We start from the raw sequence: 12664 nt of genomic DNA, 5'->3' as shown, positions 1-12664 counted from the left end.
GAATTGTAATGTGTCCAAGTCAATGTCTGCCAAATGTAACAGGCTGAAAATAATCATCTTCTTATGTAATGTCAATAACATATGCTAAAATAGAGTTCTGGCATGTTAGCAGTAAACTGCAGAAGTGTAAAGAAATGATACTATACAGAGGTTATAGACATTTGTGTCCTGATGTGAATGCAGTGATGAATAACTTAAATGTTTTATGTATGATACTATTGTTGTAGTAGTATATATTTAAACACATATTTAGTTTATTGTCTGTATAAATCTGTGGGTTGATACATTAAAATTTTAAAGATTATTTTTGTATCTCTTTGTAAAAATGTTGTGATCCTCATTACTTAAGTTTCTTTCTTATACTATAAACTCTTAAGTATTTTTTAAATAGCCTGTGATATTTTTTTGTTTGAGTCATTAGATCCTCACGTAACAAACTTATTGAGGTATCAAGAAGTCACAGTTGAGATTTATAACACTCTGCAACATATACATTTTCTGTTCCTGTCTTTAGTGTAAAAAGGACATACAATTGTCCAAATAAGATTTTCTTAATCGGCCTGATTTTGATTCTAAATATCTTCAATACTACTCAGTTTGCTATTTTAGCTAGCTCTGGTCGGATATTAAAGTAACTATTAAAATGTCGTCATCATTCCTGACTTAAATATAATTGTACTACTTTTAAATTTAATGTTAAAGGTCACATATTATTCTCTATCTAAAACATGTCTGTGAAGTTTCTTGTTCTAAATCTATCTGGTCAACTATAAAACCTCTATTTCAGCCCTGCTCAGAACAGGCTGTTTCTGTGTCTGTAGCTTTAAATATGTAAATGAGCGGTGTCTGACCACGCCCCCCCTCTCTGAAAGGGCATGGGTGGCTTTGGCTTTCTCATGCCATGCCCTATTGTTCACAGTGAGAAGGCAGACTTAAAGGACAGAACAAACACCTGTGGGAGTGTCACCCACTTGAGGGAGGAGTTACTGCCCTTTGTGATGTCATGAAGGAAAAATATCCAAACGGCCTGTTTGAGCAGACATTTTCTGAAAAGTGGAGCAGGTGAAAGACAGAGAGGATGGACTTTTCTTGTCATTGGGGGGTTTGTAGTCAGTCCAGGGACACGTATTAGTGTTTGCATAATATGTGACCTTTATAAAGTATAAAAACTAAGACATGAATCTTAGATTTATTTGAGAAGTTTGACATTGTTCAAGAAGTCAACCACTGAATTGGCACCAATGTTGTCAGTATGATCAGATGCTAAGAATATAAATCTCTTATTGCAATATTTGGGATATATATTTATTGCAGCTACTCCTAACTTTAAGAGATGAGGTGATTTTCAGAATAAAAAGGTCTTTTACACTTAAGAGGAATTCTATATCTATTTGATAAAACACCTTCAACCAAACCTCACCCAGTTTTGGCTCACTAAGCAACATTGAATGTAAAGGAACAATACTGTATATTATTATTATTATAGAAGAAAGATTATTTTACAACTGCGGAAAACTGGCCTTCTGAACAAGCTTCTGAAACAATACAATTAAGGATTTGAAAAACTAAACCAGTTTGACTGCTGTGGCTCCTATAGGCTGGTTTCTTTTTTCATTATGTTTTGATAATTCTTTAGAATCAAAACATCAACATACACACCCAAACACACACGCATACTTTTTTTTTTTTTTTTAAATCACTGCTAATCTCAACATGACATTACACAGCATTCAGTAATAACATTATTACGTCAAGAGTTCTGACCCTTAAACACCACATCAACATATACAAACAACAAAGAAATGTGTCAAAAACATCCTATAAAAGATTTCTTTACTTGTTGTTTTTCTTTTTCAGTGGAAGTCTTCTCTCTTTGTTCTGTGTTTTTTTTTTGCCCTTTTTTAATCAGAAGACTTTTAAGAGTTTTTAGTGATACTTCAGGTAGAATGACAGCTTTAACAACATGTCTGAAACATGTGAAAGGTCTTTTGTTCCTGGAAAAGTCCAGGAACGATTTGAAGGAAAGTTTGGAAAATAAAGAATGAAACCTGGGCAGACCAGCACTACATTTACGCTTGCTATTGAGATTGATTCATAAATATATCTAATGAAGGACTTACATTTTAATAAAAGCTGCCCATTGTACAAACTAGCTAACTATCTGACTTATTGTGGCAAGCTAGCATGTTTTTAGCAAGAATATGGCCCTGAAAAAACAGATAAAGTTATGAGAAGAAAATATGTGATATAATATTAGGAGAGGTTTATCATACAGAGAAGAATGAAGCTAAATAGCCTCTAGCCAGACTCCTCTAACGTTTAGATAACTCTAAACTTTGCCCTTTTAATGCTTCAAAACAAAAGATGCAACTGTTTTGGATAATCAGGTTTTTGACGTGTTAGCCGCTGAACAAGTTAGCTAGAAATGCCTGTAGCAGTTGGCTTCATGTGCTTCTGTGGCTGACTTTAAAAAAAAACAGAAGTAGCACATAAGAAATGTCTTCTGTTTGGGATATAAATAGTCTAAAAGATCAATTTATTTAACTTTAGAAACAACCCTGACTTCATCAACAAGCTTTCAAAACTTCATGGTAGTTAATTTATGTAGGGATAAATTAATATGTTCCACTTCCTGGTCTGACCGGGCACAGAGATAAATACTGAGGAAGAGAAATAAATAGATTTTGAATTGAAGGAGGGCCAAATTTAGGGTTTTGATGAAAAGAATGAGCGATAAAGAGACGGATTAGGCCTACTGGTCCTGTGTGTTAAATAACTCTCCAGAAGATCCGTTGGTTTCTGTTTCAGTCCTCTCTGAAGAAAACTCTGATCGATCCACTTTCTCCTCTTTAATCTGTGAACCTGCAGGAACAAAGAAAACAGTTAGGAGGCCATTGCAGGGTTAAACACGGATGCTTTAAATAATAAATGTAAACCTGTGAGAAAGAGAAGCTGATAAAGAGAAAGTACAAAGTAAAAAAAGAACCCTTCAGTATTGGTCAGCTTTATGCTAACATTGCATACATGTAAATATTCAAGTGAAGTACAAACACAACAAATATGTTTTTATGATGAGCACTTAAGTTTCACTTTTATCCTCGACAAAGTTAGATCTCATGTAACGGTCTAAAAGAGATGTCTTCAAAACCCAGTAGCAATACCTTTCCTTTAAAAGCCACGATGTAACAAATCAGAGCCACATTTTTAAATGACTTTTTTTTTTCTCAGGTATCTAAAGAGATTATTTTTCTGTTGGACCTGTAGCCTGGTTTCCACTCCAACATTAATAGAAATTTAACAATCAATAATAAATATTAAAGACATAAATAAACAATTGAAAATATTTTATAGGTGAATATTTGTGTGAAAATGTTAATTTTTACTGAAACAACAGTTTGCAAAATGATTACATGTATTATTGCTCAATCATTAAACTTCACTTAAAACATAAGGAACTTGTACCAGGGGCGCCGGACAGCCTAGAAGGTTATATTGCACACTGAGGCTAAAGCCGAGTTGTGTGGCATCAGCTGTGTGTGTGTGTGTGTACCTGGCCCTCCCTCAGTGTTGGGGCTGCTCTGGGGGTCGACAGAGGGGGGCTGGGCTGCTGAGGCAGGAGTGGGGGGTGATGGGTAATTAGGTGGAGTCTCATTCTCGTCTCCTGAAAGGCTCCTTGGGACGCCCGTCACCATGGCGCCGGAGAGACTGATGGGTCGCTTAGCTATGGGCAACTTCCTCTCTGAAAAAACACAGTCAGACAGGACGGAAATCCGTTTTTAAAAAAACTATTTGGGATTTGTTTTAAACATAAAAGTACGATTTGTAAAAGAAATCTTTAAATGCTGTTGATGTGAGAAACGTACTTTTCTTCTGTCCTCTGTACTGCTGAGATTTCTTCCTCTGTTTGGATGCTGCTGACTGAAGATCTCTCGAGCCTGAAATAAGTTTTTTAAATTTTCAACAAGTTCTCCAAACCGTCTGACAGCACAGGTTGTTGAATGTGTATATTTTCAGTTTAGTACTGACCTGCGTTGACGGCGGGCGGCTGCAGCTGGTACCCGGTCAGCTGACACCAGCCCACCGGGTACAGGTCAGGTGACTCACAGTCCACCCACTGATCGTACTCGTCCTCCCAGCCATCAAAGTGTATCCGTAGCAACCGGTGTACGATGCGGGTCACTGTGGCAACACAGACCAACCTGGGCTCCATGAGGTCCACGGCCTCCAGCTTCATCCCAGGACGGAAACCGTGATTAGGAACCTCCTGACCGAGGAAACACCGAACAGAGTTTACTCATATCAAAGAGGAAGGAAACATGTTTCAGAACAGATCCGATGTCCTTACATGCAACCAAAGCCTGAAGACAGATACATTTCATCATATTTTATTATGAGACTACGTAAGCTAATGTCACAATGCTTCAAATGTTTAAAGGGGGAATTCTAAATTTGTGCAAAATAAGAAGAAAAAAGCTTCAGTGAAATAAAGACGAAATAAAGAATGGCAGTCAAACAACATTTTTTAATCATAATTAATCTTTAAATTTCAATAGTTAATTGTAATAAATCCCATTGTTAAAGGCATGTTTGAAAGGTCATTACTTGGCATTTAAAAATAAAAATGGTTGGATTTTATTTTGAAATTTTGGATCTTTAGATGAGAGTACTCTGTTAAATTCACCCCTGCTTTTATTTTTGAAACAAAGTGACCGCTTTCTCCTGGATCGGAGAGTACAACATTGACTTCACCAAGAGGAACTCGTAACGGATCCAAGACTGAATAAAAAGAGCTCATAGGAACATGAACAGAGCTAAATGTTTGACGTCATGAGGCCGATGTTACTTCAGACTCATCGACTGAACTGAGCTGAGCGTAGTTTTTCTGGCGTTTGTTCTCTGACCTTGTTGAAGAGGGTGACGGGAGCAGCCACAGATTTAGTCTCCTTCAGATACTCGAACCACCTGAAAGGAAGAGTGTTGTAACCTGACGGACACAAAGACAAAAAGACGAAGAGGAGTGTCACATATACAACGTTCAGACTGGGCTCATCGCCGCCAGAAGCGCTCACCCTCGTGCAGCGTGCGAGTTTACTTCCTGTAGCTACACTGCAAGCTCGAATAGGCCTGTTGCATTTGTTGTAATGAAAAAAGCCAATCATTTAGCAAGCTAGCACAAGCCAGCACGGCTGCTTGGCACCTGCCTGTCCAACAGAAAGCAAGCCAACTCCACCCTGGTTTTGGAACGAGCTTTTCACCTCACTCTGATTTTATTGTCTCTTCTTTGAACAGCCCTCAGAGAAGTTTTCAATTCTGGACTTGCATGAATGTGTTGTGCTGTCAGACCCATGCGTGCTTCGTGACACAATATTAAACATCGAACTCGTTCATGTACGCAGACGTACCTCTGGGAGGTGTCAGCTCGATGTTGTTGATCTCACAGAATCCAGCGGGGAAGACTGAAGGAGAGGTGGAGTGATAACAGAACCAGTCTGAGCCATCAGCTGCCTCCGAGCCGTCGATCCCGATCATCAGATATCCGTCAGCTAGGACCTGATGAAGAGAGTTTGGATCTGGTTCACAGTGCTCGTCGACTGCTCTGAATTCAAACGTGTGTCTAATCACTGCTTGTTGTCACCTTCCTCACTGTGGCCACACAGATGGCGGACAGGTTCAGAGGGTCGATGGCCTCCAACTTCATCCCGTCTTCAAACCAGGAGCCGCTCTGGTCCACCTCCTTCACCTGCACAGGTACAAACAGTACTTGACCCCGATGTAACAGATAAAAGGACAAACATTTGAGTTGATGTAAAATAAAAAAAGCCCGGCGTTGAACTGCTCTGTTTGGCTACAAGCGGAGAAGACTGACTGATGGCCACGTTTGTTGACGCTCTCACCTTTGCAAACAGCTGTCCAGGAGCGTCCATTAAACTGCCGAGCTTCTTGGAAACATCTGGAAACACACACAGCTCTTCTTTAAAACAGAGCATCTGATGATTAGTCTGATGATCCTTTAAATTAAAAGTTTGCTGTTGCACAAATGTCATAGGTCTGTATGACGTTCATTCAGCAGCAGGCTGTAGATGTATAGTTGGAGACTTTAGCACAGGGCTTTTTTTAAGGATACTTCTGGAACCAGCAACAACAGCACAGTCGAAGAACTGCAGGTTTTTTTGTTTTTTTTTGCACTTTTACTTTGGCTTCGTTTATTGCTGCTCGTTCTTGAAATATTTGTGAAGATGTACGACGTAGGTTGTCGTAAACAAAACAGAGGGATTAGAGATACTTCTCTCTCTCTCTCTTGATCGGATCCAAATAAAGAGATGTCAGCTGCTCTGATTTAATTCGTCTGCACAAGTTTCAATCCCTTTCAAACTGCTGCTGAATCTTCAGTCAGAATCAAAACGTGTGTGTGTGTGTGTGTGTGTAACTGCATCTAGTCGGGATTTGTTCCAGCTCATTACACATCAGAAACTTGAACCCACCGGACCGCTTAAATCTGTGTCCGATGGATCGGGACCAGCCTATGCTGTGGATCAGAGGACTGTACATGTGACACCAGAAGTCGTCCGTCCCGTCTTCACACTCCTCATACACGAGACGTAGACGACCGCCAATCACCTGCAACAACACGACACACACACACACACACACACACACACACAAATAAATAAAAACACAAAATCATAAGACATGGGCCCTCTTTTCTGTCCAAGTCTCACCTGCTCCACTAAGGCGACCCGCGTCCTGCACAGGTGAGTTTTATCCACCACCTCCACCCTCATCTGCTTCTTAAAGGGGACCTGCATGCTCTCCTGCACCTGAGGAGGACGAGGAGGAGACACTGTGAGGAGGTGTTTGAAGCCTTCAGACTTAACAGTTCAAACATGGTGCCAGCTGACAGAGTGGATCACATGACTCAGCGACGTCACGAGGAAACAAAGGGAGAAACGCGTCTCTGACCTTGGAAGCGAAGTCTGGCGGCAGCGTCTTGGATCCCGTCAGCCGTTTGACCAGAAACGTCTTCCAGTTTGTGACTCTGTGAAGAATGGCTGAGTGTACACACGCACACGCACACGCACACACACACACACACACATTACACCTTAAACATCAGTTGTTGTTCTTGGAGCCCCCTCAACTTGTTTCAAAGGGAAGCCTCTCAAGGACCCACAAAGGAAAACAAGTGGTACATGCCTGTAAAAAAATCGACATTAATTTCAAATGTACACATCGATAAAATCCCAAAATAAAAGACCTACACACACTTGTTCTCACCAGAAGACCTTTGTTTAAACTGTCCAGCTGCTGGCTTTAAAGACAATGATGTCATGTGAATTTGTCATTTAAAAAAATCAATGATTACACTGCAGCCGTCACAGCTTGTTTCACTGCTGCAGGCTGAAGAAAACGACTGAGACATGTATGAGGTCTGAAATAATAATATAACCTTCAGATTGAGCTCATTTCATTCCAGTAGCCGGATGCAGCTTCAGTGTGACTCTGCATGTGTGCGTGTGCGTGTGCGTGTGCGTGTGTGTGTGTGTGTGTGGCTTACTCTGGGGGGGGACCAGAGGTTTGCCCCCTGAAGCACACCAGCCCACAGGGTGGATGTCCGGCACACACAGGTTCAACCAGAAGTCTCTGGTGGAGTCGCTGTCGAATCCCTCGTACCGCAGCAAAGCTTTAAAACCTGCACACACACAGCCTCATCACTTTCAAGAAGTTATCCTGAATGCTTTTAGTAAAAAATGGATTTTGGGGTTAATTATTAAGAGACTTCATCCATTAGATTAGCTATATTGGAAAAAAAGATACAGGCTACACAAAGCAGCAAAAGACAGAAAAGTCAGTTCAAAGGAATCCAGACCGGACGAGCACAGAGCGACATGAAACAAGGAAGAACTTCTGATTTATGTGGGTTTAAAAAAGAAAAAGAAAAATCATTAAATCAACTTAATGTGAAGGTCTTTGGGGTCCTCACGTATTTTGCAAAATTATGAAATTTCACTGAATTGTGGACTTTTATTTTTGCTACAATTCTCCAGTGAAAGTTTTAATGGCTGGAACAGATAATACATCAACACATCCTCAAACGCCATCAGAAGAAAAAAAAACTCATTAACCATAAGAGCAGCGTTTCTGAGACTGTGTGTGTGTGTGTCTGTGTGTGTGTGTGTGTGTGTGTGTGTGTGTGTGTGTACCTGCCAGTTTGATGATCCCAGCGATCCAGTAAACCTTCAGCGGCAGACCGCTGTCAGTGTTTGGGACCTCCACCCGCACACCTTCACTGATGTCGCCCCACGACGTTCCCATCGGGACCTGAGCACAACACAACAATAAGAGACTAACACAGATATAAGTGATTTGATTCTTTTGAATCTTTTATCTTCCAAAGACCGCCACCGAACAAACTAAATACTAAGAAAGAATCCCTCTTCATGTTTTCATGTGAGTTCAATCTTCTAAACAAGCTGGTAGTTTGTGTGTAAGTGTTCGATGCACCTACATGTTTAAAGCTGCTGACTGGTGCTCCCATCACATCTCCGTCTCCTAGGTAACGACCCCAGTCGAACATGTCTAGAGTGACTGCACACACACATACACAACAGACTAACTGAAACACACTTATAAGATTAATAAAAGGAGGTTGAGAGACTCTGCAGAGAGCCTGCATGTCCACTGAAAGCCGAGCGGACTCACCGCTCTTCTTGACTCCGCCCTGCTGGTGAGTCTGATGCTGAGCGTACGCAGCCAGTTTACTCATCAGAGGCTGTTTCTGCAGGACTTTGGCCTTCTTAGTGGGAGGCTTCCCCTTAAAGTCACAAAGAGAGAAAAATGAGTCCGAGATTCCCCTTTGAGACGACAAAAACATGAACACTGCAGATTTGTTTGCAACCAAAGAACTGAGTTGAACTTTTTTTTCTCTTTAGTGCTTGAAAAACGAGAAACATTAGCCTCTGCAGTTTTTGTTTTTAGCTCTCTCCTCGGCATAAATCATTGCACAAACCGGAACCATCTTACCTGCAACAAAAAGGGCTAAACAGGATCCCAAACGAGGATCATTAATTTACACCGATAAAACTTTAAATACATCCTATTGGTCTTAATGCAGATGATATTGTCTTATATATAATCAATGCTTTAACAAAAAACTCCAGCACACGGTCTTCAAACCTAACAGAGGGAAAAAGCCTTCATCAGGTCACTGTTCTCTTTGTTCATACGTTGCAAAACATATTTTAATTGTTTTAAACACTTTGTGGTGACTGAAGGACATTTTTAATGAATCTTGTAAAACTTTAAGAGGCGAGATCAGCTTAAAGAATATGACGAGAGGAGACGTTCTGCCATTTAAAAAAATGGACACAAAAGGAAGTCAGGCCGCGGCTCCATTTTGTTTCTCAGTCAGTGTTGTTATACCTGAAGTCTGGCGAGGATGCTGGCCTTCTTGGAGTTGGAGGAGAAACTTCTGGAACAGGAGACGCTGCAGAAACGTTTGGTTTTACTGTAGAAAGCGTCTCTGACCCCCACCATCCCACACATCTCACAGGTCGCTGAGAAGAGCAGAAAACAATCAAATCACTGAAGGATCCATCAGAGAAAGAAAACACACACAGACTAAATGATTGAGGCAACAGCAGAGCAGGAACTCCATTATTCTGTGAATTAGTCTGCTGGTTAAGAGAGGGTTTATGTAACAGCTGTTAAAAAGTATTATCCTCTTAAGCAAAAAAGTTATATCTCTTAAAGGATCCTTTCTATTTTCAGCAGCAGATTAATCTACATAGAAAAGCCGGTCATTTTAGAGTTGAATTAGGATTCTTTACTAAGTATAGAACTAGACAAGGCAGAAAGAAAGTAGCACCAGAGTATGATCAACTAAATATATCTGGTTATTAAAGGCACTTCTTTTAAAGTAAAGCTCATGTATGACCGATATTTGCAGGTCACGTTATTTTAAATACACTTTATTTTGTTTTTTTAACACTAATACGCCTCCTTAGTCTGCATACAAACTCCCTCCTCTGTCTTTTGCCTGTTACACTTCTCAGAGAATGCTCAAATAAACCGCTCAGCGATTTTCCCTTCCTGACATCACAAAGGGCAGTAGCCCCTCCCCCAGGTGGGTGACACTCCCACAGCTAGGTGTTTGTTCTGCTCTCTGAGTCTGCCTTCTCAATCTAACTAATAGGACATGGAGCGAGAAAGCTAGAACTACCCAAGCCCTTCCAGAGAGGGGGCGTGGTCAGACACAGCTCATTTACATATTTAAAGCTACAGACACAGTGGGGTTTATAGACATGATCAAACACAGGACCAGAGTGGATTTACAACAACACACTTCACACACGTTCTAGGGAGCTCTGAGACTTATTTACATTTGTTGTTAAAAGGAGGATAATATGTGACCTTTAAATTCAACTTTGTAAAACAATGATGAGATGATAGTGCTTTTGTTGGGGGACTTTTTTTCAGTAGTGGATGAATTTATGATGTATTTATGGCAGCAGAGCGATTTGTGTGACACTGATGGAAAACAAACTTCAGCTGTGAGGCTAATTGAGAAGTTTAAAAGAAAAAGCAGAAAACATTTCATCAGACTAAGACTGACCCATGCCAGCCTTTCCATCAGGGTAGGTGTACACCTGTCCGTTAGTCTTAATGAGAGTCAGGGAGGAGTTGGAGGTGGAGTTGAGGTGAGTCCCGCCTCCTCCTCCTATTCCGTAATCTTCATCTTCGCTGTCCTCCGGGCTGGAGCCTCCGCTGCCCCCGCTGGACTCGGAGCTGCAGCTGCTGCGGTCCTCCTCCAGGCCGTCCAGCAGTCCGAAGGAGTCACAGCGCTTCCTGGACGGACGCTCCACCTGCAGGCGGAGGAGACGCAGATAGAGAGGGAATGCAAACACACAGGAGACAAAGACACATGAAGGAGAGGAGACAGAGAAGAGTTGAGACATCGAGGAGACACAGACAGAAAAGAAACAAACGCCCAAAACCAAAACCGAAAACGTTTTTTACAAAACTTAACAACATTCAAGAAACTTCAACAGGAACAATTTTTATCCCATTCACATTTTTTGATGTAATCCAAATCAATAATGATCAATACCGATATCACAAACAGGTGAAAGGCTGATACAGTCTATTGCACACAGCATATGCTTTAAATATTACCACACACACACACACACACACACACACACACACACACACACACACAGCTGTTGCATCCAGAGGTTTCCATTGTGACCTCGTGCACCACTGCAGTGCGGTGTGTGAAAAAGACAGAGAGCAGAGAGAGAGAGACAGACAGAGAAAGGGGGGGAGAGAAAGAAAGAGAAATAGAGAGAGCGAGAGAGAGAGAGAGAGAGAGAGAGAGAGAGAGAGAGAGAGAGAGAGAGCGATATGACTGACAACAAAGAGACAGAACTGGCGGCTGTCAGAGCGAGAACATTTAACTGGATAATAAAACAAAATGACCCCTAAAATTGTGTCATTTTTAAATTTCTTTTATTGATGACCCCCAAAATATGGGTGTCATTTGTTATTATCCAGAGCTGGGTTAAACTCAGGTAAAGCCCTAACGATCGGCATCTACAAAACGCACGTGCACAGAATTGCAAATGAAATCTAATTGTTTAATTGATTAAACCTCACTGTGCACCCGCGATGCGATGATGAAAAATGAAATTGGCTGAAAAAAATAGACATTTGTTAAAGAACACCTATGCCGAACAACAAATCCTTAAAGCCTTGTTTTCTCAAGAGAAATTTCTGATCAGGAATCAATGTGCTATTTTTTTTTACACGAGATAAATAAAATATTGCATGACATTTAAAGCAGGTTTGGCAGGTGAATAACAGGCAATATAATTATTAAAGGCTATATTTGGATTAAATTAATACACAGACTATATATGACGAATGGAAGCGTATTTAGAGCTCCAATATTAAATGTATAATTACAAGTCCATGTGGTATTTATTCCTATTAGAGACCTGGGGAACTGTAAAGTACTATGTTTCTTAAAGGAGTTTTTCACTTGACTTGAACACCGCTATCACAACCATAACAAAAGGAGGAGGGGGGGGGTCGCTTTCCAGGAGGAGAGACAAGCCTAAAAACTTACCAGGTCTCTCGGGTTCTCCATAAAGGTGGGCCGCGGAGGGTCACACTCACTCAAACACGAAAACACTTTAATAGAACCATTAAAACCCAGAGCCAGACATATCTACAAAAATATCCCCCCTTTTTCAAAGTGCGCAGGCGCAGGGACCACAGCTGCTGCTCTCTGATTGGCTGTTGGCCTCTCTGCTTCGTGTGTTGAGTTTAGATAAAGTGGTCTCCTCTGCGAGTGACCTCTGCTGGACAGAAAATGAATATCAATTTTACCTGAATATAAAATATAAATCATGTACCAACGTTACATGAGATGATATTGAGTAATGGAGTTCTTGTTTTCATTAACATGTACTGGGTTTTTTTTCATTCTTGAAAATAAAAAAAATAAAAAAAACATAAAATCATTTGGGTGGATCCAGAACCAACATTATGCTTTAAAGTATTTCTTACTGTGATGTATTTTTAAGGGAGGAATATTTTAAATTAACAGATTCCAAAAGAGCTTTGTCCATGCTGATTACAACGTTCAATTTAATATGCATCG

General features: G+C 40.7%; 1 protein-coding gene across 1 annotated transcript; it reads right to left on the bottom strand.

Annotated features, from left to right (window-relative positions):
• Window positions 1-25: 25 nt before the first annotated feature.
• LOC306838266 (MBT domain-containing protein 1-like) lies at window positions 26-12281 on the bottom strand. Its single transcript, XM_079366361.1, has 18 exons — window positions 12128-12281; window positions 10613-10862; window positions 9421-9554; window positions 8701-8812; window positions 8507-8586; window positions 8202-8319; window positions 7556-7690; window positions 6961-7049; window positions 6720-6818; window positions 6483-6618; window positions 5895-5950; window positions 5636-5740; window positions 5403-5550; window positions 4902-4984; window positions 4027-4264; window positions 3864-3935; window positions 3551-3739; window positions 26-2862 (listed from the first exon to the last, which is right to left on the bottom strand). Exons 1-18 carry the CDS (start codon window positions 12146-12148, stop codon window positions 2753-2755), a joined length of 2175 nt encoding a protein of 724 aa, XP_079222487.1. The 5' UTR covers window positions 12149-12281; the 3' UTR covers window positions 26-2752.
• Window positions 12282-12664: the final 383 nt, after the last annotated feature.

This window comes from Symphodus melops (assembly GCF_947650265.1).
Source record: "Symphodus melops genome assembly, chromosome: 17".
In the NCBI taxonomy this organism is placed as follows: Eukaryota; Metazoa; Chordata; class Actinopteri; order Labriformes; family Labridae; genus Symphodus; species Symphodus melops.
The sequence above is the reverse complement of the archived record's forward strand: the minus strand, read 5'-3'. Positions and strand labels throughout refer to the sequence as shown.

Coding starts and splice junctions, on each gene's coding strand:
- LOC306838266 (XM_079366361.1), bottom strand. CDS start 12,148: ATGGAGAACCCGAGAGACCTG. Junction 9,555..10,612: donor TGATGGAAAGGCTGGCATGG/GTCAGTCTTAGT, acceptor TGCTCTTCTCAG/CGACCTGTGAGATGTGTGGG. Junction 8,813..9,420: donor GCATCCTCGCCAGACTTCAG/GTATAACAACAC, acceptor TGTGACTTTAAG/GGGAAGCCTCCCACTAAGAA.